This window comes from Gasterosteus aculeatus, chromosome 9 (genome assembly GCF_964276395.1).
Source record: "Gasterosteus aculeatus chromosome 9, fGasAcu3.hap1.1, whole genome shotgun sequence".
Lineage (NCBI taxonomy): Eukaryota > Metazoa > Chordata > Actinopteri > Perciformes > Gasterosteidae > Gasterosteus > Gasterosteus aculeatus.
The window spans coordinates 1068776-1095905 of NC_135696.1; the positions used below are offsets into that span (position 1 = coordinate 1068776).

At 45.1% G+C, this 27130-nt stretch overlaps 3 protein-coding genes across 5 annotated transcripts; 2 read left to right on the plus strand and 1 right to left on the minus strand.

The window, feature by feature from the left end:
* Window positions 1–182: 182 nt before the first annotated feature.
* On the plus strand, window positions 183–2086 carry smdt1b (single-pass membrane protein with aspartate-rich tail 1b). Its single transcript, XM_040187187.2, has 3 exons — window positions 183–376; window positions 1534–1692; window positions 1838–2086. The coding sequence occupies exons 1-2, from the start codon at window positions 215–217 to the stop codon at window positions 1669–1671; spliced, it is 300 nt and encodes a 99-aa protein (XP_040043121.1). The 5' UTR covers window positions 183–214; the 3' UTR covers window positions 1672–1692; window positions 1838–2086.
* Window positions 2076–12075, minus strand: LOC120825534 (TRIO and F-actin-binding protein). Of its 3 annotated transcripts, XR_013450752.1 has the most exons (14): window positions 11976–12075; window positions 11481–11617; window positions 10962–11119; window positions 9753–10873; window positions 8819–8958; window positions 8398–8551; window positions 7105–7182; window positions 6241–6289; window positions 6009–6077; window positions 5750–5839; window positions 5488–5582; window positions 4410–4953; window positions 4039–4273; window positions 3843–3955 (listed from the first exon to the last, which is right to left on the minus strand). XR_013450752.1 is itself a non-coding variant. In XM_078080658.1 (12 exons), the coding sequence occupies exons 2-12, from the start codon at window positions 6265–6267 to the stop codon at window positions 2210–2212; spliced, it is 1686 nt and encodes a 561-aa protein (XP_077936784.1). In that variant the 5' UTR covers window positions 6268–6289; window positions 6582–6645; the 3' UTR covers window positions 2076–2209. The 3 variants fall into 3 exon arrangements, 2 of the variants coding, with proteins under 2 accessions (XP_077936784.1, XP_077936783.1); XM_078080658.1 differs by lacking the exons at window positions 7105–7182; window positions 8398–8551; window positions 8819–8958; ... (2 more) ...; window positions 11481–11617; window positions 11976–12075 and adding exons at window positions 2076–2362; window positions 2535–2621; window positions 3271–3384; window positions 3523–3682; window positions 6582–6645 and having other exon boundaries at window positions 3844–3955; XM_078080657.1 differs by lacking the exons at window positions 7105–7182; window positions 8398–8551; window positions 8819–8958; ... (2 more) ...; window positions 11481–11617; window positions 11976–12075 and adding exons at window positions 2076–2362; window positions 2535–2621; window positions 3271–3384; window positions 3523–3682 and having other exon boundaries at window positions 3844–3955; window positions 6241–6421.
* A 6615-nt stretch (window positions 12076–18690) lies between these two features.
* LOC120825810 (ATP-sensitive inward rectifier potassium channel 12) lies at window positions 18691–26362 on the plus strand. The gene is made up of 3 exons (XM_040187650.2): window positions 18691–18902; window positions 23082–23260; window positions 24262–26362. The coding sequence occupies exons 2-3, from the start codon at window positions 23169–23171 to the stop codon at window positions 25886–25888; spliced, it is 1719 nt and encodes a 572-aa protein (XP_040043584.2). The 5' UTR covers window positions 18691–18902; window positions 23082–23168; the 3' UTR covers window positions 25889–26362.
* Window positions 26363–27130: the final 768 nt, after the last annotated feature.

Below are 27130 nucleotides of genomic sequence, written 5' to 3' on the forward strand. Positions count from 1 at the left end.
TACCCACTTGCCCTTTATTAATTAGGTTTTTTGTATCTGTTATCTGTTATTACGATTTTACACATTTTCATTTTGCAAAGTTAATGAGTTATGTGGTGATATTTGAACTCGCAGAGGGCCTTGATGCATGGAACATGTATTGGGTGGGTCAAGCGTCAAGGCGCGTCCATAAACCTCCCAGCGCGTCACCCGCTCCACCGCATTACAGGAAAACATGGCGACGGGTGTACTGCGGCTCCCGCTGCGACTTTTCACCAGAAATGCGGGGGTAACGAGCCGTAACACCGGCTTGAAAACACCGAACATATCCAGGACGAGTCAAGGCAGGACCGTAGTATCAACGTCGTCGGGTGCGATCTTACCCAAACCGGATAAAGTGAGTTTAAATCTGCCAGCGTTACCGAGTATAAAACCGACTAGAAATATGCCTGACAGTGGAGGCGGGACTTAATTCTGAATTGACAGGGACTGTGGCGAATAGAAAGGCAGGGGACGAGCTGGGTTAGTTCTTTCAGCCAATTAAAGCGTGTTTACTCGAACGGGAGATGAATGTCAGGAAGTAATTATGACTAATTTTGTCAATTCAAGCCAGTATTGATTCAAGTGGACATTTTACGTTACACAATGCAAATAATAGTAATAAGACGTGACATGTATGTTCTATGTAACGTTTTTTTTGGAACTGGAATTATGTCCATTGCGATTAAAACCGCCTCTACGCGCATTTAACAGTTCATATGTATCCTAAACAGAATAGCATGTATGCTGTAAGCGTTATCTGTGGTTTACCTCTGTTCCGATAATTAAATATAAATAATACAACTGAAAACCACCTCAAGGCCAAAACGAAGAGACCAATTGAAATATGTGTGAATCTAAAATAATTTAATATATGTCATAATAAAGTGTAGGAGCCAAATGTTCCCATCAAATGGCTTTACTCTATTCTGTACACTGGGTGGCGCTGTTCTTGGGTCCGGTGCTCACCTATATAAGTGATTAGGTCATTATTGATCCAATCAAGTGTCGGACCGGAGAGCGAAAGGCTTTTGATCGCTGTCGCTGTGAGAGTGTGTTGGTTCCACTGGGAACAAAAGAATATCTGTACACAAACAAATAAACTGAGATCAACAGCACTCACAACGTGTCGGTGGATTGTGTCTGCAAGCCGAGGTGATTGAGGCACGATCTGTGATAGGATCTTTCAAAACAGGGCATCAACTTTACCATGAAGCCCCGTTTTTGTCAGTCAATATTGTGCTTGAATCAAAGATCCGATTTAAAAAGTACTTTGAAATTCTGTTTTGAAGTAATAATGTATGTAAATGCAGTTTTTGCGTCGCCTGCTGTCAACATGTTATGGCTTGGTTGCACTCAATATATTGTCAGCTAAATCTCATCTCATCGTTCGAGGCACTGTTTTGGTCCATAATCACAAATCCGTACCAAAGTATCCCACATCAAACTGAGGTGGGGATTAATAATGTCCGTAATCTAAATGTCTTGTGACCGTTCCCCTCTGATATTTTTCAGACGCCGTTTGGTCTTTTCCGACTGACCGTAGTGGTGGTGCCTTTCCTGTACGTGGGAACTCTGATCAGCAAGAACTTTGCTGCTCTATTGGAAGAGCATGACATCTTTGTCCCCGAGGACGACGACGATGATGACTGAGCCCGGGCCACATAACAAATGGTAAAGTGAAAGCCTACTTTAGCCGCACGCTATTTAACACCTCGATTATTTTTCATGCGCACTCTTTGCCATGTATATAAGGTGTAGAAATCCTCATGTGAAAGGGCTGGAGAAAGCTAATTTACTTTTAAATTCACATCCACAGGGTGCTTTGCAATATTGAGTGAGAGCACACCAGCCGGCACAAGGGAGTTGGGAAAGATGGGGCACATGACATCCAGCTACATCTCTCCACCTCCACCCATCTCCTCCCTCTCCCCCACGCTATCTTGTTTCTGCTAAATTCACTCTTGAAATGTCACATCATGTGAGGCTATTAAACGACTAGTTATGCCTTCACTCTTGTTTGCCTGTTTGTCTGATAACTCAATAAAGGGAGTCGATTACACATGGATGAACACTTGTATTTGGTCTTTGCACAGAGGTTTCCTTCTGAGTTCTTCTTTTTAAGTCCCAACAGCATGTATTGTCATTGTAATGTCACTATTTCGTTGTTGTATATTGACATGATGGCTCCTCATTGGTCAGCCTGCCCGGCTCCCTCCTGCAGGGCGGCGTTGGCCAGTTTCAAGTGTTCAGTAAGGGAGCTCGTCTTCAGTTGGCCCCGCCCCCTCGTGTCACTCAGCACCACGTACGCCTCCTTATAACGCTCGTAAGCCGCCGACTTCTCCTGGAGAAAAAGGGTTGTAGACGCATCAGTTGAAGAATGGAGCCAAATCCAGGCCAAACGTTTGCATCATTTAGAAAGATTTAACCTGAAAGCGTCAAATGATCAAAACATTTGGCTCTGTATTGAAGTCAAAGTTGTAAACTCCAACAGGAGGTCTGATTATGAAACGTACCTTTGTGAGGGACTGCACCTCATTCTGTAGACAGCTGATTTCCTTCTTAAGATACTGGACCTCGTTGTCTTTTGCTCTTAGTAATGTCTGGAAAACACAATGTGGCGTCATGATATTACCAGTTGATGATAACGATGTACAACATAAGCACAGCGAAATACACGTGTTGAGGTACTTTTACTTGAGTGCAGCCCTGTCATGTTACTGAATATTTTACTCCAGTGCTTTTAAGATGGAACTCTTCTATTTGTCTGCGTTACAAAAACGTATACTTTACGTTCCTGTTGCAGATATTACTGGGAATGTAGGGATTTTTATTGACATGCAGAATTATACTTAAGTTCTGAATATGATATTTTGAGAAAGATTTCCGGCCATGCTGGATTATGATCCAGGCGGTAGATGGCAGCGTTAGCTGCACTGCAACGTGAATGAGGCCACTGAAAGGAAAAGAGGAACTGATAACAGTGTTTCTACAGGGAACCATTACATGGGGACACCAGACAAAAATTCATTTTCTCAAAATGGCCTAAAGATCCCACAGCTCATTGTTGCCGCCTTCGGCTGACGGTCGACTCGACGGCTGACCTTCGACCCTAAATGAGTCCTCCAGGTGCGATAAATGAAACTGGGCCAGGATGCAGCAATAAGTTCAGATGTTTAATAAGTATCACCTGCTTTCACATGAGACTGAATGACGCAGGATCTAATTTAGTCTCGAGCGCTAAATCAGTACCTCTAATTCAGACGCAGCGCGCTCAGCGTTGCCAAGAGAGGCCGTGTCCGACCTCAGGCCCGTGATGAAATAACGCATGCGGCTGATCTCCTCCGCCAGTTTGACCTTGAGGTCCTGAAAGAGATGCAAGGCTCAAATGATGTCATGCAGGAATAATGTGAACCACCACGCGTGTTCTTGTTAGCGTCCTTGTTCGTTTCCCCCCACGAGACGCACACAGTCTGTTAAAAAGGAATTCAAATGTGTGTGAACCTGGTTCTCTCTTCTGAGCTGCTGCAGCTCTCTCTCCTTGAGGCCCAGCTCGGCCTCTCGGCCCCGGCCGCTCTGCTCGCCGCGCCGCAGCTCCAGGCACCTCTGGCCGTAGCGCTCGGACAGCACGTCTAGTTCGCTGCGCGAGGCGTCCGCCTGTGGCCTGACACGCGCAAAAACACACAAGATGCGGAGTGAATTCTGACATTGCACCGTCTTGCAAAAAGGGGCGGGCGTCACGCTCGGGTGCAGACCATCTGAAGCCCGCAGCGAGACGGAGGGCGCCCTCGGCAACGACGCCAGGCCGGCGATTCGAAAACCTACATGTGGCCTCCGTGTGGAGCGTCCGCGTGTGCAGCTCCTCCAGCCAGACTCCTGGCCTTCTCCACCTCCCTCTCCAGCTCCTCCCTGTGAGCTGCTCTCACTGCCTCCACAGCTGCGACGAGCAATTTGTTCATTTGTTAAACTGGTTGCGAGGTTTTCTTCAACGGGCGCTACTGGCGTGCTTCGCTCCCTCACCTTCAGCGGCAGCCTGGCTCTCCTCCCGCAGCAGCCTGTCTCTCTGCTCCTGCAGCTCCGCGATCTCCCTCGCGTGCTTCTCCTGTTGCTCCTGCAGAGCTTTCCGATGGGCCTCCTCCATAGCCACCAGCCTGGCCCTGCAGGGGGCCCCGGGGCCACACGGGCTGTCCACCTCCACCCCCGAGGCCGCACGCTCCCCCTGGAGGCTCTCCACTTGCTTTCGAAGAGAGAGGGCCTGGGAGATGGAGGGGAGGGAAACTACTGATCAGCAGAATTTGCTTGGCTGGTGAAGACTTTAGAGGAATGTCCACCTGGTGTCGCCGCTCATTGCTTAAAAAACTCATTTTAAATGGAGTGAAGTTCTTTCTTACCTCCTTTTGAAGAGCTGCCCCTTTATCGGTTTGTTCTCCATTCCTGCACGGGCTGCACACATCGGTTTGTGATGCGGTTTCAGGCTGTTCGGCCTCTTCGGGGCTCGATTGATGCGTCTGGGCTCCAATCGTGTCACAAACTGACAACGTCTCAAATTCCACCCACTTGCTGCTGACGTCCGAGTCCAGGGTCTCGTTGAGGTGCCCAGGTGCACTCCCCCTCTTCAGCTCCATCGAGTCCCACCTACTGCCCATTTCACTGAAGGGGACCCCCTCCTCAAACCACTTGTTCCTCTCCTCCAATCGCTTGGCTTGCTCGCGGTCCCAGCCCTCCCCCTCTTCTCTCTGACTGGACGGAGACAGGTCCAGATCCAGGTCTACGGTGTGGTGGTGGTCGGCCTGACGGGGGTCTACAGCTGTGACGCTGGCAGTGGAAGTGGTAGGTTCATAGCCGGAGTCCTTGCAGGCGAAGCGAGCGGCGGGTTGGCATGGCGACGGTCTCCGGGGGAGGGGGTAGTCTTTCTCGCTGCCGGAGTCCGATTGGCTGAGGTCGCAGCGAGAGAAAGACAGGTGGGTAGTGTTACACATCAGAAGAAAGGTGATCGAGAGGGTTTGTTGTTATGTAATCCGCACATTACTAATTATAATGAATAAGCAATACAGGGATCAAAGTAAATCACATTGTTAAGTCTGTTGTTTTCCAGATCAAGATTCACTTTGGTATTTCAATAATCTTAATTTGATTGACTTCTTTTTCTTTGGAAAAGGCCCAGAGAAGCCTCTCGGCTGGAGTTGATTGCACTTCAGTACTTAGTTTGTTAGGACTGTCCTCAAGTGTAGTTACTCCTCATGCCACCATGATGCAATATTATTTAACTGCCAGACAGTATTCTTAAAGGCATCAGCATTAGACATTTGATGCATAATAATATAACATTTTTGCTCACTGAGGTTGAAAAAGAATACTTTTGGCCTATTTTGCAAATAACAACAAATTTGCTTTGTTTGTGCAAGAGATGTTGCCGGTTCATAAAGCCTCTGAATGTTTCCTTGTCTCCCAGACCAAAGTGGGACTCACTGCGTGTTGTTCTGGATCGCTTGTTTTAGCAACTTCACCCAGTTCCGCCGTATTCTAGAGGTCATGACGGAGAGAGTGAACAGTGCTCTCTTTGTCTGGAAGACATCAAAAGACACACACACACACACACACACACACACACACACACACACACACACACACACACACACACACACACACACGCTGTTAAACAGGAAGCGGCCAGACACGTAATCAATGTGGAAATGGAGGGGGGGTTGGGGGGGTCTGACTTAAGACGTACTTGTATCTGGAGTCCATGGTTCTTCTCCACATCGCATTCTGCCACATTGATGCAGCAAATCAGGTTTATCTCTCCTTCAACATCATCTGCCTGCAGCACAAATACACACCAAGGACAGATAGTATCAGGCGCCACAGACTCCACCAACACCAACGAGGCTGCTCCTGTTTTAGTGGCAACATCTGCATGCATGTGTTGTGTAATATGAGTTGCCATAGGCTGACATTAATGTACTAGTTACTTTTATCTCACAAATTACCTCCTCAGCATCTGCGTCTCTGTAGTACCTCAGTGAGGTATCACCCAGAACAAACCAGTGTTTCTGCCACTGAGAAAAACACGATTAACAGCATCACATGAATTGCTGTAGTCTCTGGATGTGTTTGTACATGGTTTCAACATCAAGTCTTCTGTGACGTCTCAACCATTATGGTAAAACAGGAATTAGTACAGAACATCTAAGAAATCATTTTTAAAAAACATCAATTTACCCTGCCATGCGCATCCAGTATGGACATCCAGCCCTGCGAGCAACAACGCCTGTAAATAAAGCATGTCGATTACGCTCTGTGAAAGGTTTCTGTCTCGTGCCTGGTTGTGAAGGCAGAGGAAACGGAAACTCTCAGAGCAGACGAATGTGTCTGTGAGATAACCACAGGCAGGCAGACGTTCAGAGCACAGCAGAATGGAAACGTAAGAAAAGGGAAGAGGTGAATGTTGCCAAACATTGATCATCACATTGAACAGCAGGACAAAGACGGAGACAGTGAATTTACATCATGAGACCAAGCAGGTGCCATTAAAGCGTGTTAGCAGAAAATAACACACTTACCAACCACGTATCGCATTGCATATCGTAAAGTGGGGGAGAGAAAGAAAGAGTCATGAAAGCCAAACTGCGTGGGAGGAAATAAAATGGGGAAGTCACAAAGGGTATAAGTGTACTCATAGAAATGTCATGTCAGGGTCTCAGAACTACTACGACGATGGATTAGTTGCATGTGATTCAAAGCAGTGGAATAACATTTTAAATGTTCATTTTTTGGTCATCATTCCTTTTCGTTTGCTGACTCCACACTTTTTGGCATGACAATTCCAGCGCTGACACTGCAGGACACATCCCGAGTCTACTCATCTAAAAATGATTAATCACAGGAACATGCTGACATAAAACGTGTAGTGCTCACTAATGGCCTTTTTCCCAGCCTGAGAGGGGCACCTTAGATGAAGCAGCAGAAATAAATACACACTATCTACAGGGATCAACTTTATAAATAAAAGTATGAATGACCCATTTTCCTCAACACACTCTGTGGATTTGTGCAGGTGCAGAGAAGTCATGGGACCGGGCTCACCTGTGTCTGCGGGCGTTGCAGAGGAGCTCGCTTCTTCACCTTTGAAGATTTGTGTCTTCCACTTTGATTGTCTGAACTCTTCAACATAGTAAACATACAGGGTTACAAGCCTTAGTTGGTATCATCTCCAACAGGAAGATCATGCAGTCAGTCTCGAGTGTGTGGCCATGCGTCCTTGGGGGAGTTGTAAGTGTCTCACTGTGCATCTTTGAATCCATCCTCTAAATATTTGATGTAGCCCATCATTGCTACATGCTAAAATACGTTTTTTGGGGGCAAAACGCTTTCTCAAAATACCTTATTCATAACTTTATTTATAATGAACTAACTGAAGTACCAGTGCACACTGCTACGTACCTCTTGGCCACTGCTCTACAGGCTCTGTTTAAGTAATTTGGGCCTGTACACCTAGAGTCACCAGTCCACCAGGCTCCTGGACGACACCACCCTCATTGGACACACCTCTGGTGCCTACAGGTCGGAGATCGACCAACTGGTGACGTGGTGCGGAGGTGACAACCTGGAGCTCAACGCTCTAATGACAGTGGACAAGGTCGTGGATTTCCGCAGGAACGCAGCCCCACTTTCCCCCGTCACCACTGTGGAGTCCTTCCATTTCCTGGGCTCCATCACATCCCACAACCTCAAGTGGGAGCTGAACATCAGTTCGATAACTAATGAGGCTCAGCAGAGGATGTACTTCCTAACTAGCTGAATAAATTTAACCTGCCAAAGCTGGTGGTGCACTTCTACACGGCCGTCACTGAGTCTGTCCTCGGCTCCTCCATCACGGTCTGTTACGCTGCAGCCACAGCCAAGGACAAGGGCAGGCGCATCATTTGCTCTGCAGAGAGGGTGACCGGCTCCAATCTGCCGTCCCTCCAGTACGCTGAGGCGGGCAAGAAAGATGGTAGTCGACCCCTTTCACCCCGGACACAAACCTTTTGAGCCCCGTCCGTCAGGCAGGAGGCTGAGGTCCATCAGGACCAAGAACTCACGCCACAGAAACAGCTTCTCCCCCTTATCAGTTGGTCTCATGAAACAAGTCCCCCACTGACCCAGACATTACGTGCTCAGGACATTTGCACAGTGGGAATATATGTACATACATACGTCTTCTACGTATCTGTTGTATATTGTTCATTTTTTCTTTTTTATTCTTATTTTATTCTATTTTATTCTGATATCGCACCAATCACCAAGACATATTCCTGTATGTGTAACATACGCAGTGGTTTACCAAACGTGGGTTGCATTCAGTCATTACACAACACGGCAGCTCTAACATGGTACCTGTGAATGAAACGATGCGACTGACCCTCGTCGAGATGACCGACCGTTCTCAGCGTCCCGACATTTCTCTTGCCTGTCTCTGCCTCTCTCTCTCACTCTCCCCCTTTTGTCCGACTCAAGTCTTGAACTGTAGGTGACCATCTCCTCGTGGTACCTTCATAGCCAAATCAGATAAATATTTTACAAACAAATAAACATACAAAAGGCACAACTGACATCCTCTTTTACTAACTGAACGTTCACATGCTTCTCCAAGGCCCCTCAGAGCCCTCCTCTTTGGCCACATCTAAGGAAATAGCTTATGGCCAGATCAAAAGATGTCTTTACAGTTCTTTTTCTACTTGCTACAAAGGTGTTTTTCCAAATCGGTTTAACTATGTCTATACAATGATGGCCTACAGCACCATATGATACCACCAACCTGTCGGCCCGAAGCCTGTTGCCCCTGCAGGGGCTGGGACTCTGGTTCCTCCTCCTGTTCCCCGGAGACTCTTCCTCAGACTCCAGCTGGATAGTTGGAATATCAGCCAGGACAATGTAGTCCTCCATGGTCATCCCCACCTACAAAACATTTCACACGATATGCGTAATGAGTTTTTTGTGGTACACAATACATCAATTATAACGGTCTACAGACACGCCAATGACAGAGTGGTGCTTTGAGCGAACATTGCTAGCATGCTAACATGTTCACAACTGGTTAGTTTATAATAAAAATGCTAACATGCTGGTTTTTAGAAGGTATAAAGTGTACGATGTTCAACATCTTATTTTAACATGTTAGCATGCATTTAAATTAGTTTAGGCTAATGGTCATGGACAAAAGTATTGAACAAACATTGGACTCCATGCAACACATGGGGGAACATTTGAATCTAAGTTTTTCCAACGTTTTTCAGGCGAAGGACCCCCAGACTGATGGTGAGATGGAGCAGGGACCCCCTATTCTACAGAGTTTGGTCCGCCATCTTTTATTTTTGAGCTTTGCGCTCTTTAGACGTGAGCATGAACGCGATCTGATTGGCCGGTGTCCAGCTCGAGAGCTGCTGTGGGAAGCTGAATGTGTACATTGCAGACTGAAAGATAACGTCTTCTCCATCAATTGTTCCGTTCCCTTCGGTCTAATCAACCCAGCGACCCCCCTGCAGCACCTCCGCGGACCCCCTGGGCCCCCTGTTTAAGACCTCTCCGCTAAGTTTTAATTCTCTGGGTACCATGAATATCTCTACAACATTTCATGGGAATTCATACAATTTTGGATATTTCAGTGGTAGAATAAGTGATACACAGAGCAGCCTTCATCCAAAACGCAGGGAGCTTGGCTAAAAACATCATTTGACCTGACACACACACACCTCTTCTGTTTCCACTGCAGCCTTCTTGGGTTCAGAGATCAGCAGGGCCTCCATGCCTCGCCTGATGTTGCTCCTGCTTCTGTCACCGCCGACCTCATTGTTCCTCTCGTGGCCTCTGTCCCTTTCTGTGATTGCGACATGTGAAAGGGAACCACCGAGCATCTGGGAGTCTGCGCTTCGTCTCGACGAGGAACCGCGAGAGGGTGGGAGGCTGAGTAAAGAGTGGCATGACCCTCGCCACGAGCCGTGAGTTGGACTCGGTCTGCTGTCTCTAGACTCGGGCTCCCTTTGTGGGGTGTGGCTGTGTGTACTGAAGCCGTTCCTGCACGGTGATACTTGCCGGCTGTTGCGAGTGCGGGTGTTGGCCGAGCTGTTGATGGCTGTTCTGGTTCGAGGAGACACCTGGGATTCTTCAAATGAGTGTTGCTGGATAGCGGAGGAGCCTCTGCGTGAGATAGACTCCAGATTCCTGTACAGCTTCTCGGAGTCCAAACTGTGTTTGTAGGAAGCTTGCGATGGACTCCTCAAGTCCGAGCTGCACCTCCTCTGAGCATCACGCTCACCGTTCTGTAAATAGACAGAGTCGGCGTGCCTGTGAGAATGGGTGGATCTGGTGGGCGAGACGGTCCGAGAGGCGACAGAACCCCTCCTGCGAGATGGACTGGACCTGCTGGACGTGTGCCGAGAAAGGCCATGTGATGGAAGCGGAGAGGAGTCATGAGACTGACTCACGGAGAGGGAGCTCTTTCGCCGGGTTCCCACAGGAGATTCTGTGAACCTGCAGCGATCTGGGCTCAGGGAGGCGTGACGTGTTGGTGAACTATTCTGTGAATCGGCTCCCCGTCTGAAGTTGGAGTGGTACGTGTACCTCTCGGGCGATTCACTTCTCCAAACCTCCTGCATGTACGTCTCTGGATTCCTCCTCTCGGAGGGCGTGCCGAGGTTGACGTTCCTGTAGGGGACGCAGGCTTTTGGCTCGGCGACGTAGTTACTGGGAAGAGGATGCCCGCGCTCGTAGTAACGATACGACCGCTTGTTGACCTCCTCCATCGGCCGCTCACCATCACCCCTTCGGTCCGGAGAGAAGTAGCCGCTCTCTGGTTCCCTGTCTCCTCGGGACTCTGCAGATCACACAGTTTGTTTCCTTAGTATGTGTCCGTCAGAGAGTAGTGGTGGAGAATGTTGAGTCAGCGTGTATTTGTCTATTACCTGATGTCCGGTGGGACCTGTCTCTGCCCCTCCTCTCGTCCATAAAGGAGTATTCGGCTTCAGATGGGTCCAGCCGGGTCATATCTCTTTGGGCCACACTGTGGCGCTCTGAGCTGAGGGAACTGCTCCCCTCGGGACAGTCCCACCGATTTGGAGAGCTGGAGGGCAGGTGAAGGTCATGAGATGGAGTTGTCAGTTGTAAAATGTGTTTAGTGGACAGTCTGTTGGATTGGTGACCAGGAAGAAGGGGCCTACGATTACTACGAGGGATGGATCTTGTAACGCTGGTAAATATCACAAAGAAGTTATCAAGTTGTCCGGCCTGTAAAATCACAGGAACAGCTTTTGAATACAGATATTGAGGACTTATTCATTGCATGTAACATTAAAACTAACTAACTCGTTGAAAGATAAGCGGTGTTATTAAGAGCTGAAACACTTCTGGTGCTCAGCCGTCAGTCGATGTGTTTTAGTTTTTAAAAAAGTGGTTTCTGAAATCAGGATACAGGATAGAGTCACCTGGCTTCTATGTCGCTGTCACAGGTGTTAAGTTCCAGACTGGGGACCAGATTCCACTCGTAGCTCCAACCGCCGCTGACATCATCGCTGCTGGCACTTGTGGTCACAGACGGTGTGCAAGTGTCCTCGTCTGCTTCCTAGTTGGTGGAGGACATTGAGACATTTTAAAAGTATTCGGATAATTTATGCGATTCAGAGTATTTAAAACTAGAAAGAAACACTATCAGATTTGAAGAGTATAGAATTGTGAGAAGTACTTTTCCCGGCGCTATTTATTTGCCTGTGTCTGTAAATTAGATGTTCATTGAGATTTTGTATCACCTGCATTCAAAAGAAAATGCTGTGATGCTGTTACATTTGATTATATTTAATATAAAGCCCCACATCATGAGCCTCACAAAACTACAGCCTGGTGTTGTTTACTCTGTACACTTTTAATTAAAGAACAACACAAACCTAACTTAACCTGTAGATGCACACTAAGTCCCAACTTACTGTGACTTCTGGTCCTTTCACCTAAATCCTCAGTCGAGTCCTTTGAGCGGCTTCCCTTCTTCCTTCCTGCCCTCCTTTCTTCTCTCCCTTCGTTCTATCTGAGCCGATACGTTCGGACTGCACAGGACGTAACTCAAGCCGGTCTCTGGTCACGCTCATGATTATTTCATTGCTCTAGTGCTTTCGCATTACCAGAACCGCCCACTCGGCTTCTTTCTCATCTCCTTCGGTTCTGTCTCTCACTAACGGGCTGACCTCAAAAGTGCTGCTCGTTCTAGCTGTTGATCTGCTGATGGTCATAAATAGTCTAAAGGTGCTGCCTTTTCTTTCAAAATTGAAATGCAGTGCACATTACGATGAAACTTTATTAAAGAACTTGACTATATTCCCCTGCGTGGTCTGACTTATGTGGGCTAGCGTTGTGTGAGGGGGCGTGTTGGAATTCGGGGATATCACATTACAAACCCTTCCCCGAGCATCGCACTGAGCTGCCATTAATTAATGATACAGAATCAAATGGCACCTTAGTGTATTATCCTCCTCGCACCTCCACAGAAGTTCCCCTTGTCTGATTGTGTTGTGAGTTGACCTCCTCCTCCTCAGTTTTCTATTGAATGTTGGCAAGACATTAAAAAGCACTTCACCCAACGTCAATCTATTCTGACCTCAATATGTAAAACTTTTATCTTGATGCACGTGTATTATTTAATGTTTAGCAACCATCACTGTTGACATGACCTTGGCGGTTGCTGAAGCATGGAGGCCTGAACGGATCAAACTGCTGCAGGTGAAAATGTTAGTCAATAATACATGCAGGAATTATTAAAAGCAAATTTAAAATGCTTTGCAATACACAGACGGTGCTTCTTTTTTACTCATGTCTTTTCTAATCAATGATCAGTCGGAACATGCTCACGTTTCTCCTGAGACCCGTTTGCTTTTATCCACAGTTCAATGTGGCCAGCAGCTCACAGTTAAAGGAGTGCGACAATAATTAACCCTTTACGTGGAAGGTGCTTTATTCCTGCACTTTCGTAATTCATCTATACATTTTCCTAAGGTTTTCCACACAGAATGCGAATATCATGCATACAAGAAATATAAAAGTACTCTGTAGGGGCTCTGTAGTCTGAACCCAGACAACCGACCTAATAACTCTTTTCCCCCCTGACAAAGGCAGCATGGACCAACTCCCATCCCTCCGTTTCACCTTCCACAATACAAGCCCCCGTGTTACCCCATTTTACTCTGTTTATTTGTCCCTCCACATTATTATTTCCCAAACCCACTGAACTGAAGGCCGTATAGACGTCCTACCCACTGTGGTGAGCCGTCCCGTTGAGCAGCCGCAGCAGTAATACTCTGGTCTCCAAGGTGCATACGATCCGGCCGCAGGCAGGAGCCGCAGCGAGAGGGGTCAAAGGTGTTGGGATGGAACTGACGGCAGTATGGGTCCTCAGCAGGGGGCGCCACGTCCATTCTGCGGAACATCTCCTCTGAGGCGTTTGGCTGAGGCACCTTAGCACGAAGCCTTTATTTTCAATAGATGTGGTTATTTCCCAGGAGGCTCTGTAACATTAGCATAGTATCAATAACAGCTCTCATCAAAACTCTTATTAGTTATGATTAGACAGGCTTAGAAAGATTTGTTGTTCATTTTGGGGATATCTATATTTCCATTGCAAACAAGCTGATACACATTTTAGAAAGTATATTTGTGATGTTTAATTAATAGAACTCGAGTCAGTCTCTTTTAAGAGGAGTCTGTGAGCACTGTGATGACCCGCAGGATGAAATACACACCTCTATTGTTGGTATCCCTTTACACCTCTGAGCAGTAAACATTCAGGGTATAATGTAATCATTACGTGGAAGAAATCCTCCAACATCAGTTACAGTTGCACATAGACGTAGGCTTACCTAACAGTGACACTCCACCTCATGCATTTCATCCAAAGTCTTCGTAGGAAAAAGGTTTATTTCCAAGTGTTTTCCTTTATCGAAAGCTCAGTTTCCTCACAGCGAGGCGGACATGTTGTGGTGCGGTCATGCAGGCTACAAAGGTTTTTATTTTATTTTAGGAAACTACCATTCATTGGTTCTGACATCGGCCCATCCTATCAAATATCGCCATAGAAAGAGATACACGGCACGGACTCGTCCCGGCAGATGTCCGATGGGCGGTGGTGGTGCTCGCCGCACAGATGGTTAACCTGACAGTGGGGCCACAAAGAGGGGGGACAAAAGAGCTACTTTTGTTGTGTCTGAAGTCACTCCCACGTGAACCTTTCCACCGCTACCTGTGTGTGTTGAGACAGCAACCAATCACGTTCATTGCTAACTATGGAGGACAGAAAATGACTTCTCTTTATCCGGCCTTCTTAACTCGGTTCTCTAAATCGTCTAATGATTGTATTTGATTTGAAATGGATTGTAAAAACAATGTCATGTTAAAATAAGTGCTACCGACCGCTTGTGCTACAGGTGAGCTATTCAACTTCAACGACATGTGCAAGGCAGAAGCAATCAAACTCCTGTGACCAATCATGCTTTAGACAGAGGTTAGGACCTCCCACCTCATCAGTAAATAGACACATAAATAAATTAATACATGTAGGAGAACAGAAATGTAGAAATAAATGTATGACATGTATTTGTTTATGGCCTTTTTAATTATCAACTTTTATTTATCGATGTATTCATTTATTTATCTCTATATTTATTTCCGCATTTATTTATACACTATTTCATTTATTTTTTAATATATTTATTTCAGCATTTATTTATTTATACTACTCGTATTTATTTATTCCAGCATGTATTTCAACATTTAAATATTTATGTGTTTATTTCAGCATTTGTTTATTCAGGCATTTTTATATTTATTTATCCTATTTATTTATATAGTCATTATCTGTGCTGGCTAACTGGTTGAGTATTGTGTGATTGTACTTGCTTTTGACGCTTTGCATCATGGGATTGTTAGAATGGAATTTATGGAGGGTCCCTACTGAAGCATTTCCAGAAATCCTTTCTGTGAACCATTTTCTTTTATTCACAAACCCCAACATGCATATATATATATATATATATATATATATATATATATATAGATGAATGGAAGAGATATACATGTGAAGAATCATAACTTCATTTTTATTTCATTTTATCTTATGCAAGTATTAATGAAAAAATATACAGACCAAATACGTTTAGGTGGAGTTTATAGTTCATATTTAATTCAGTGTTAAAAGTTGGTATCAATTATTAGAACAACACAAACATTAAGACTTTCTTGTGTAGGTAAACGATACAAACGCTAGATAAAAGACTGGGTGAAATACAGCAAATTTATTTGCCGACTAAAATAAAATCTCCTGCAAAATCAAGTTTTTGGGAATGACCGTTATTTTGAATAAACGCTCAAAAAAATTCAGGAATATAATGGAGCAAATGTGGAGATTTGTTGTTACGTTCATATGTTCATTTGATACGTTTTGACTTGAGACTACTATGGTCAAATCACAAGTTGCTTTTACAATGTTTTCCTTCAATAAATTAGATTTTGCCGGAGGGAGGCTGAGACGCCCACATGCACCGTGCTCAGCTTTTACTGTTGGTGGGTTTTACGTCACATGCAATCGATTGTGTCCCTCTGCACCCCTTTGTCTATAAATAACAGAGGAAACAGGCCCACTTGGTAGAAAAATAAACCCTGTAACTGAGTTTCTTACTTTAAGACTAATCATAGTTAATTAAACTGTATATTAATTAAATCTCCATAATCAATCACGTCAGAATACAGGGCAACAATTGATCCTGCACTCCTAACCTTCCACCCAAGGCCAGTATCGATTGTTACTTGTATTTCTGCTCTGGACAACCTTCTGCATTCAACAACCTTAACAGGCAGAACATTGTCTCTACCCCAAAGGCGTCCTCTGTCCACGAGGACCTAAGATTCTAAATCATTATCAATCTTTAACAGCCGCCACACGGGACCTTTGTCCGCTGGAGTCCTGTCCCATGCAAACGTTTTGTCAGGAAAGACGTGACCTGACCAAAAACGCTCCACCATGAAGTATTTGCGTTTATAGATCATTTCTTTCAGATTTTGTTAATAGGTTTCTTATGTTTTTTTTTCATATAGCTCCTTCTTTTATCGCAATAGAGTGGGAGAACGTAATAAAGACGGCCTATTCTGTTCCCCCTTCTGCCCCGGAGTCCTCTTTTAAGTCCAGGTCTGACATGAATCTTGTAGATATAGTTTAATTTTCAATATGTTCTGTTTTATTCATTGAGAGAAATGAAAGAAATGCCCACAGCAGTTGTGTACACAACATCTCCCAGGTTCTTGGGGTTGTCTGGTGTTACAGTTCTGTATACAGTTTTTATTTAGAGTAAATCCGCTGGGAACGATTGCACTTTCCTGCCTTCCTCTCGCCCTTCATCCCCCCCCCTCCTCCTCCTCGGCCTGCTTTTTTAAAGAAATGAGGTTTCCTGGTTCTTGTGGCATTTGAAGGGGGAGTCATTAAATAGGGCTGCAATGAGATTTGGTCCTGTGTGCTCTTTCTACACACGGATGGTCTTTCCCTCCCCTCAGTCCCGACTTAACAACTTAAAACGTTCTCATTTGAGAGTTTTTTTGAGAGCAACCTGCTGACGCATCGCTGTTTATCGCATTCTAACGTGTGCGTCGCACCTTCGTTTCTCAAGGGTAAGTTGCACTTTGTGTTCGATTGGAAAACTTTCTGTCTGCTGGACTCGTCGACCTGCCTCCTTCATTAGCGCAACAGTAACAACTTTCCTCCAGATTGGTTACACGGAGGACATTGTGTTCCTTCCTCTCATTGGATCCCTTATGACCCCTGACCGGTGCCCACACTCCTCTCCTACGTAGCGCGAGACCCACCTGTTGTCTCATGGAGCTAAAAAGAAGGTAGGTTTATAAATAAACCACGTGGAGAGGGACAGTATTTATAGGCTAGCAAAAGAAGAGAAAATGTTGTTTCCATGGAAACTAAAGAAATGCGTCTGATTGGCAATAACACCTCAAAGAGGTCTGAGATGAGAAAGCATAGTCGGCCTCGCTGGCACTGCAATGGGCGATCAACATTTGTTTTTTACTTTATTAATGTTTTTTTTAAATATATTTTCAGAGACTGAGCGTTTCATCTGTACACTACAAAAGGGTTCTTGCTGCAGCGGAAGCCGATTCTTCATTTTGGTCTGTTCTTTCTATTTCTATTTCTGGGATGAATAGTTATCAGTAAGGAAAGCAGGAGAGATTATTTGGCGCACGCACGCACGCACGCACAAACAAACAAACAAATCAAACATCAACAAGTCTGCCAAAAGAAAATCCCTCTTTTTTTTGTAAGAGCTATTAAGATTGGTGGCTCCACACAGCCTCATGTCATCCCAGAATATATTGTCACACTTTAACCTATACATGTAGGTGCAGCTAATGATTTGTTATACTATGCATTAATTGCTTGAATCTATAAAGAATATTTAGCAAAACGCCAATCCTCATTTCCCAGAGCCGGGGTCTACAGTAAAGTGACATTTTAAAAACTGCTTCTTTTGTGAGCAGCAAATCAGCACATTTGAGGAGCTGGAAACAGCAAATAATAGACAAATGAAGTAGAAAAGACTAAAAGTTAAAGACTAAAAATGGATGAATCATGTCGCTGCAGAGTCTCTGCTACCTGCAGGTCCACCACACATGTTTTTAATTCGTTATTCGTACAAATTAAGGTTCCAGTAATTGCGAAAGGACATAAACACAAATCACCATTATGTAACTTGTGTTTCGGGAGGCATAACACGTTAACTACTTAATCTCCTGTCTTGGCATGCGACTGCGTGCAAATGTTTCTGAGACAGATGACAGCGACCAGGGGGACTCAAGGACGCTGTCGTTTTCACTTGTCGTTGCGCAGTACCAAGTAAAAGAAACTGATGAGCGATGAGTTGAAAAGATTAAAATAATCACTTTTTTTGGGGGGGGGGTGATGCTGCTCGCCGCCGAGATGCAGGACAGAGGGTGAGGAGGAGGAAGCTGCGGACCGGGAGTACTCTCTTCTGCCTCTGGGTTGGTCTTCAGGAGGAGACTAAAAAATAAGCTAAATCACCGTATTTGAGAAAATTGAAATAATAAATATGTAGAGAACAGGGCAGGGAGGGAGGGGGGTTCCTGTCAAGACCAACAAGTCAATCCCTAAACTCATTTTCAGAACTAAATAAATGTATTCACACTAACGATCTCTCAAATGACCCAAATAAACCTGCATTTTGTACTGCAGAGTTCTAACCACTAAATACAGAAATATTTTGGATTTACTAAAGTCTTCCATCATGTGTTTTTGATGGACGTGCGTCAAAGTCAAAGTGGGATAAATTCAAAATCTTACAGTCCACATCGCCACACTCTGGTAAAACAATAACATACATATATATATATATATATATATATATATATATATATATATATATATATATATATATATATATATATATATATATATATACGACTGATAGACATTTATACCATGCATATCTATTCCTCTCTCTCTCTCTGTACAGAGGACCATGATCACAGCTCTCTCTCTCTCTCTCTCTCTCTCTCTCTCTCTCTCTCTCTCTCTCTCTCTCTCTCTCTCTCTCTCTCTTGCTGCCTCTCTCTCCCCCACACACACACAAACACACAAACACACACGCACACTGGCGGTGATCGCAGCAGATGAACAACCAACAGGATACTATGGAGCTCCGACTGGAGACGTGCTCAAGTTTGTTCAACAGAAATTTGGGAGAACGTTTATGACCACAGCTTGTTTATTGAAGAAACAGAGAAGGGAGGAACAACTCCGTCGTCTCGAGGATGAAATCTGATGTTAATTTACGAGTGACAGAAACACCAGGGTAAGAGTTGATATCTTCCTAATCGTATCTTTCATATTGGTAATGCCTGATGGCTCTTCTGGGATGATTTGAAGAAAATGTATAACCCCAAAATGCTTATTTAAAATGTTCTAATTATCAAGAATTTTAGGTTGTTTACTTTCCTGACTGCAGCTAAAACATTTCAAACACCTTGGTGAGCCCGGTGTTAGTTTGTCTCCCCCTAACTTGTTCTAACTATTCCGAAAAAACAAGCTTACTTTGATAAAGCGTTCATGTGGCTGCGTAAGTGGGCTGTAAAATATTCGGGGAGCATCAACAGATAGAGGAAAAGATGTTAAAGGCCAAAATCCTTTTTCAAGGTTAGGGTTATACTCATCTCCTCTCCCTACGCCTCCCTCCCACCACCTCTCTGCTCCCAGCTGTCGATTATTCCTGCAGGCTTTGGATTGATTTCCAGCACTGGACAGCTCCTGTGGCCTCAATGAAACCGATTCACGTCATAGCTGCTGCTGAGTTTGCAAACCGCCCCGTCATAACTTCTAGTGGCGCCGCGTGAGCCGTTGACCTCCTTCAACAATGTGCAAGGATGGAAACTTCACTATAGATGTAATCCATTACAAGTAATACTTTAAAAGTTTTAATACAGTAATATTATATCTTTGAAATGGTTCTTCTGACAGTGATTCTGACTTTATTCTATTCTGACACTATGCTAATAAAACAAATGTTTAATATTTGCTTTGGAAATTCAGAGCAATAAAAGTACAAATGAGCAGAAAACATAAATACTTCAGTAGAAGCACCTCAAAACTGTGTTCAAGTACAACACTTGAGTTAATGTATTTAGTTGTAGTAGAGAAGACAAATGTTCTACTCTCCATTGTTCACGTATTACTTTTAAGAGTTATTAGTGGTTTGTTTGCGTGTGTCCTTGGTGTGCGTGGGAGGACCTGTGAGAATAAGTATGCGGCTGTTACGCACACATTTCCACATCTTTCTAGGACACTGTGAGGACCGACTGCTGTGCTTAGTGATCAATGTCATCTTGAAGTCATGACACAGATACAAAGATACAGAAAATGAGAAGGACCGAGCGCTGAACACAGGCCGTGATGAAATGCAGCACTCTCACACATTCTCACACATTCCTTTGTCAAAGATTTACAACTCTGGCGTGCGTTCGTATGAAAAGCTTTGACTTTTCTGTAAATGGCATTACGCGTTGTAGTAACAATGTCTGACATCATAATCTCGTCATCTTAATCTGTATTGTTTTTTTTCTCACACTGTCCAACCTGCAGGACCTCACAGTCCTTATTCCTTTTTTTCCGCATTCCTCTCTCCTCTTTCTCATATCCTCAGATCTCAGATTACACAAAAGGGCTTAAAGCAGGTCACACACCAACTGCCGTCCACCTTTCATATTGTTGTTTGGATCAGGAGATTAAGGGACACACTAATCCGGTATTTGACAAGTGCTCCTTCCATACTTTTCCTCTGCACGAGATTATTCTGTAATATATGTCAGTTTAGTTCCACTGACGTACCTGGATGAGAGCTACGTCACAGCCTGCCACACACTGCGTAATAATATCAATAGTGGGTATTTGTGGACAGCTGTGGTCTAGTGCAGGTTCAGCTTCTTTATGAATGTATGGGCTGATTTGAAGGATCGGTACGCAGGATTTGGTGGCATCCAACGCTGAAATTGCCGATCGTTACATCAACTAAACAGAGACCAGGCAGTAACCTCCGTGTCCGACGAGGAAGTGCCTTAAACTGCGTTCTTGCAACGACTCCTTCAACGGCAAAAAGAAATTAGACAATTACTTGTTAACGTTGTAAGCGTGGGTCAATCCTCTATTCTTGAGTCTTCTTTGATACAGCATGATTTAGTAAATGACAGTCCCTTCAGAGCATGCTCCATGGCTACGATGTGATTGACAGCTGTCATTTAGAAACGCAGAAGGCAATCCCCCAAAAGCCAGTGTTTGGTTTCTTCCTGCAGAAACACCATGGAGCCAATAAAGGTGTCAAAATCCGCTTGCATATAAAAAAAATCATTCTAAGCTAATAAATACACAATGATTAATTTATATCAACAAAAAAGAATTAGTTTTGGGTGATGATACACTGATGAAAAACCCGCGTTTCATAACATTTCTACCAATGAATTCCACTTAATCGACTGGCTTATTTACTCCTCATCTCCTCGGTCCGTTGACCACCTCCTTTCCTCTTGCCAGGTTGTCTCACGTGACAAACCATCACATCACAACACACACACACACACACGGAAATACACACACACACACACACTTCAAATCAGCCCCAGAGAGGGAGAAGAGAGTTGTTCCTACGGCTAATACAGGCTCCATTTGAGTTAACGGTCGTACTTATTGGTCATCCAGGGTGCAGTTACTAATGTACTGTACATTCGCAAAGCGTTTACAGCCACAAACTTTGAAACAATCAGGTTCAACGTTGTGCGTTAACATGTAAACAAAGCTCCACTGGGGAGGAACGAGACGATCACAGATTTCGTCTTTGATTAGTCCCACATTCTAATCCATAACATAAATTCCAGTGCGATGGAGCGGCGTGTCGCTCCTGCGACACGTGACGCATTTGTGAAGCTTATCATTATTATCTTGAGAGCAGGTGGCATCATTTTCGTCGTAGTGGCCGTTTTGGATAGAAACGGTCTTGACTCGAGGATCACTCAGTAGCTTTGTGTCTGGACGGAATGTGCTCAGTTGTCATGGAGATGACAAAGATGTCGTGCAAAGCAGAGCTGTTTAGTGGACATGGAGCATGGATGCCTTTGGTTTACTGTTTCGGGTAAAACATTTTGAAATTTTCTTTGGAATAAACACTGAATTGTGCTTATAAAAACAAATTATTTAAAAAAAGGCATGTTGCATGTTTTTGATAAAGAGCTGTTTCTTGTAATTAACCCAATAAATTACAGTAAGACCAACATCATAAAATGAACTGCACAGAAGACGTCTTTCACTCAGGCGGACTGGCATGTGAGCCGTGTGGTTCTGTCCTCATCCCTGTCCTGATGCTGCTGGCACTGACCCTCACTTACGCCGTGACCACATTGGCATATTGGCCGTCGTCTTTAAGGACTCTGTAAGAAAGGGTTAGGACTTCTCTCCTCCAGCTGTGGGGGGTTACCAATCTGACGTAATCATCTGGATTATCCAGTCAACGATCCCTGTTCATCCAGCTAATCAGCAGCCAGTCCCTGACATCTGTCCTCGGTGTAACAAGAAAAAGAGTGTGGAAGCATCACATACGCAAGCGTTGCATTGCACGACAACAGAGCCCATCACAATATGCATGTGTCTGTGTGTTTGCTCGCCCTTGTTTTTGACAGCTAGAAGGCGTTTAAAAGAAAAGTTGTCAGAGATGTTCCCAAGACAATCTAGTCCTACTTTTTATTGTCAACTGTTACTTTCCTGACGTCAGCTGAAGGGATTTAGGTAGCATGAAACATAAACAAAAGCTGCCCTTTAATGCTGCGTGCGATTGGCTTTCTACTGGTTATGCAAGCCAGTGCTTTTTGCTTCTCTTTGTTTCCAGGTTGGTGACATAATACGCTGAGCGAAATCACCCTTTGACCTTGTCATCGGGCCAAACAGCAGATCAATTGTTCCGCTAACAGTAGCTTCACACTGATTCATCTCTCTGTTAGACCTTTGTGCGTCCACTGCCTGTCTGGTTTTCCACCACTGGTTGGCCATGAAGGTCCCTAAGGCTAAACACTAGCAAGTACCTAATCAATATGCTTTCATCACCAAAAGCTGTCTGGTCTGCTCCCTGCATTAGGGCAAAGAAGACATTTGCACAGAGAGATATTTGATTATGGATTTTTAGTCGAGCTTGCGACTTAGCGCTGTGGAGGTCAACGATCCCCCCTTTGGCCCGGACCGAAGTCATTTCAGCAGCTCTTGGATGATCTTACATTAAATGACTTACTATCTCATCAGCCTCAGCTGTACTGCTGCTATTTGCCAGATGTTACCATGGTTATGTCCATTCACGCATGTTAGCGTGCTAAGAAGGCTGTGCCAAATAAAAATTAGCCAAAGATTAACCAAAAATGGCATTTGGAGCGTGTTGGCGGTTTTGTAGTGGTGTGCAGGAATTAGCTATATCGATTACAATCGAATGTTCTTTTGTTCACAGAACATTTATCATGAAAAGGATGCGCTGACAACGAATGCAAGAAGCACCTGAGCTCACACTGCCTTCCCGTCCAGCAACACTACTTTAATGGTTGGAACTGCCCGCCCCAGCCTACATTACTGCCCCCGCAGACACAGCCTGATGCTCGCCGGTGCCATGGGAGCGGTGCGGGTCAATAGGTAAGAGAGGACGCCCAATAGAACGGTGTCAGTGCCGCTGCTCTTGTGTTGAAGAAAAGTAAAAAGTTGTGGCTTTTTTTTTGTTGCACGTCACTTAGTAATCACAAATTACTGCTGCCACCACAACTCTGAACATATTACACATACATACTGCTTTCAAAAGCGGAATGGTTTATAACCGTTAACTAATTATTACCTGCTAGTCAATAGCCCAATATAAGTCATTATTTAGAATACCGTTTGGGTTGCCAGTCTGTGAAAAATGGACAAAGCAATAACTTAACATTGCGGCACCTGGACAACACATATATGAACTATTATAAATACTAATACCTGCCGACTTGAAGGACTATCACAGAAACTCAGCATCGATAAACATTTATACTTCCATGCAGACGGCTTACTTGTTTTTGCCCTTCACCCTTCCTTGAGTTTATTAGCTTGTGTAACTGTGATTAACTCTTTATTACAGTGTGTTTTCATTGCTCAATGTCATTCACATCAGCATACCGGGTGGCTTATTTAGAAAGTGTGAGACTCATGAGGATTTATGATTTATTTAGGACTGAATGAATGAAATATGAGCACTTTTCAAGCCTGGCAACACAGATCATTTTCAAGATAACAACTTATAACTGTATGTAACATATAAAGACATTAATTGTAATTGGTAAACCCTTTATAAAGCAAAGGGCAGCAACAAATACCATTAACTGTTGGAAACCGTAGCTTAGCAACCATAACCAGGCCGTGCATCAAGCTTTGGATTTTTTCACATGTTGAAGCGGCATCAATTGAGCTGCACTAGGGGAGATGCTCTATATTTAAAGAGTTTCCAGGGTAAAGTATTTGCTCCCCGTTCACTAGTAACACATGAACTGTGTAGTATTGTTTGAATAAGAGCCAAGCATTTTCTCTCGTTGTGTTAAACGTGAAAGGTTTTTAGAGCTTTCTACGATGCCAATTCCCCTTGATAAGCGCTCTCCCCTCTCTTCTTCCAGATACAGCATCGTTTCCACAGACGAAGATCCCCTGAAGATCTCCACCTTGGGCCTCCACAACGGCCACAGTCCCCTGACCCAGCAGACGCTGTCGGGGGCCTGCATGCGGACTGAAGAAGGAGGAGAAGTGGGGGATTGTCCAGGAGTTGACGAGGCCAGAGGGGCCTTATCTCTGAGGGTGACGAAGGAGCCCATCATCCACAACAGCTGCCGCGCTTCACCTGCCTGCCGCCTGGGCCTGGATCTGGGCACCGGCCGCCTGCGCAGCCGCTTTGTGAAGAAGAACGGCCAGTGCAACGTGGTGTTCAACAACATGGAGGACAAGCCGCGGCGCTACCTGGCGGACATCTTCACCACCTGCGTGGACATACGCTGGCGTTATCTGCTGCTTATTTTCACCACCACCTTCCTTCTGTCCTGGCTGCTGTTTGCCGTGGTCTTCTGGGGGGTGGCGCTCATTCACGGAGACTTTAGCCTCCGCGTGCCCGCGAAGGAAGGGGATCCTGGAGCCAACGGAGAGGACGAATGGCGGCCGTGCATTCTCCACATCCAAGGTTTCATTGGCGCCTTCCTCTTCTCCATAGAGACCCAGACCACCATCGGATACGGTTTCCGGTGTGTGACCGAGGAGTGCCCGGTCGCCGTGGTGACTGTGGTGGTCCAGTCCATCGTGGGCTGCATTATTGACTCCTTCATGATCGGCACCATCATGGCAAAGATGGTGCGGCCCAAGAAGCGGGCGCAGACCTTGCTCTTCTCGCATTACGCCGTCATCGCGTTGAGAGATGGCAAGCTGTGCCTCATGTGGCGCCTGGGAAACATGCGCAAGAGCCACATCGTCGAAGCGCACGTCCGCGCGCAGCTCATTAAGCCGCACGTGACGGCGGAGGGCGAGTACCTCCCTTTGGAGCAAACGGACATTGATGTCGGCTACGACGACGGGCTGGACCGGCTGTTCCTGGTGTCCCCGTTGGTGGTGGTCCACGAGATCAACAAGACCAGTCCTCTGTATGACGTGAGCCGCAGCGACCTGCTCAAGGAGGACTTTGAGATCGTGGTCATCCTGGAGGGGATGGTGGAGGCCACAGCCATGACCACCCAGGCCCGCAGCTCCTACCTGTCCAAGGAGATTCTGTGGGGTCACCGCTTTGAGCCCGTGGTCTTCGAGAAGGGTGACCGCTACCAGGTGGATTACTCCCGCTTCCACAAGTCCTACGAAGTGCCATCCACGCCTCACTGTAGTGCCAGGGAACTGAACCAGATGATGGGTCGTGGCGGGGAGTCCTCCTCCTCCAGCTCGAGTTACTCCCGGTCGCCGTCGCCATTCGCCCAGAGGGCAGGCCGCCACCTCCTGGCGCCTCACTCCCCCAGCGCGTTCTGCTACGAGAACGAGGTGGCCCTGTGCTGCGGGGACGACGAGGAGGAGGTGAAAGACGAGGCAGGGCTGAAAATAAGAGGTGACCGAGAGGTAAAGATAAGGGATGACATTCACGTGGGATTCAAAGAGACATTTGTGGAGGAGCAGAAGGTGGAGATGCTGTGTGTTCTGGACTCAGAGAATCAGATCAGCCTTGACAGACTACAGCCCACCTTACCTTTATACATCAGCAGAGAGTCAGGGGTTTGATCGATGGTAATGGCTGCCCATACATTTGTTTCCTCTCTTCGTCTGTGTGCTTCCAACCAAAGTATTGAAATAGTTTGAAAATAAATCATTTTCTGCAGCTGCCGTAAAATCCACTCTGCTTTCGATCACGACTTTCTCTGGTTCCAGGTAGTGTCCACTTCCTGTAACATCAGCATCTAAAGGACGCATAGCTCATCTTCTTTGGAAAATGGCCACTGGGTATGTCTCTCAAATCATGAGGTATCTTGAAAACGTTCTTGCTTGTTTTAGTTCATTTGACAGTGTATGATCTGCAGTAAAGTCAAGTTTTTTTTTGTAAATATTATATAAGATGTTGTTTTAACTTTGAAATGATTATGCATCATATACATAAATAATATGTGAAAATTCAATTTAAAGGGGTTCTGACACAAATGCAAACTTCAGCAGAATTATTTTCTCTGTGTAAAAAATAAAATATTTCGGTATTTTGAACTTCTGTTTTCCAGCTTGAGTTCTGTTACTTTTACAAGCACTTTATTCTTACTTTGACCAATAGATACAGACACTTTGCAACAGTGTGAACAACGTTGTTTTGTTGATGCTCAAACTGTCCCTGTGGAGTCTCTACTTAATGCCGGTCACCCCCTTTTTTCTGAACAGACAAGATCACAAAAAACCTACTTGTCTGGACTTTGGATCCAAACACATCCAAAAATGAGAATTATCTGACCGGGAATCTGTGAGACTAATGCCAATCAGCCTCAGTCATACATTGAGTTTAGTGCAAATTATTATCATAAGCTAAGATGATACTTTTTAGCATCAGTCAGTGTGAGCATGTTAGCATGCTGATGTTAGCATTTAGCTCAAATCCTCACATGGCTGTAGACTCTTTTAGTTACTTGTTAAGGAGCGTGAGCCACTGAACTGCTTATTATTGCCATGTGCAGTGCGGTTCATGGGTAAGTGTCTATTTCTTGTCTGGGGATGTCTGAGTCGGAGGCTGAGCTGAACACCCAGGCACACTGCCACTGACACTGATGGTTGCTAGGTTACACCTAACATGAGTACAGTTGGTACACATTGTTTTTTCCGACTTCTAGTTGTTGCTAAGGGAAGGAAACCCACCGATCTCGGGTTGACAACACATTATATAAAATGTAGCCAAGCTGATCATTGCAGAGCGCCCGGTCACTTGTACATGGAGGGAAGTCGGATACAATATGAACCAAACGATAAACTTTTACCCCGAAAAACAAA

Bases quoted from the DNA above. Each gene is read 5' to 3' on its own strand.
- LOC120825534 (XM_078080658.1), bottom strand. From the start codon at position 6,267: ATGTCCATACTGGATGCGCATGGCAGG. The intron at 3,956-4,038 runs GTGAGGGAGCGA...TGCTCGTCGCAG, and splicing joins GAGCCAGGCTGCCGCTGAAG to CTGTGGAGGCAGTGAGAGCA. The intron at 2,622-3,270 runs GTACTGATTTAG...TGTGTTTTCCAG, and splicing joins GCGCTGCGTCTGAATTAGAG to ACATTACTAAGAGCAAAAGA.
- smdt1b (XM_040187187.2), top strand. From the start codon at position 215: ATGGCGACGGGTGTACTGCGGCTCCCGCTGCGACTTTTCACCAGAAAT. The intron at 377-1,533 runs GTGAGTTTAAAT...GATATTTTTCAG, and splicing joins TCTTACCCAAACCGGATAAA to ACGCCGTTTGGTCTTTTCCG.
- LOC120825810 (XM_040187650.2), top strand. From the start codon at position 23,169: ATGGTTGGAACTGCCCGCCCCAGCCTACATTACTGCCCCCGCAGACAC. The intron at 23,261-24,261 runs GTAAGAGAGGAC...CTCTTCTTCCAG, and splicing joins GGAGCGGTGCGGGTCAATAG to ATACAGCATCGTTTCCACAG.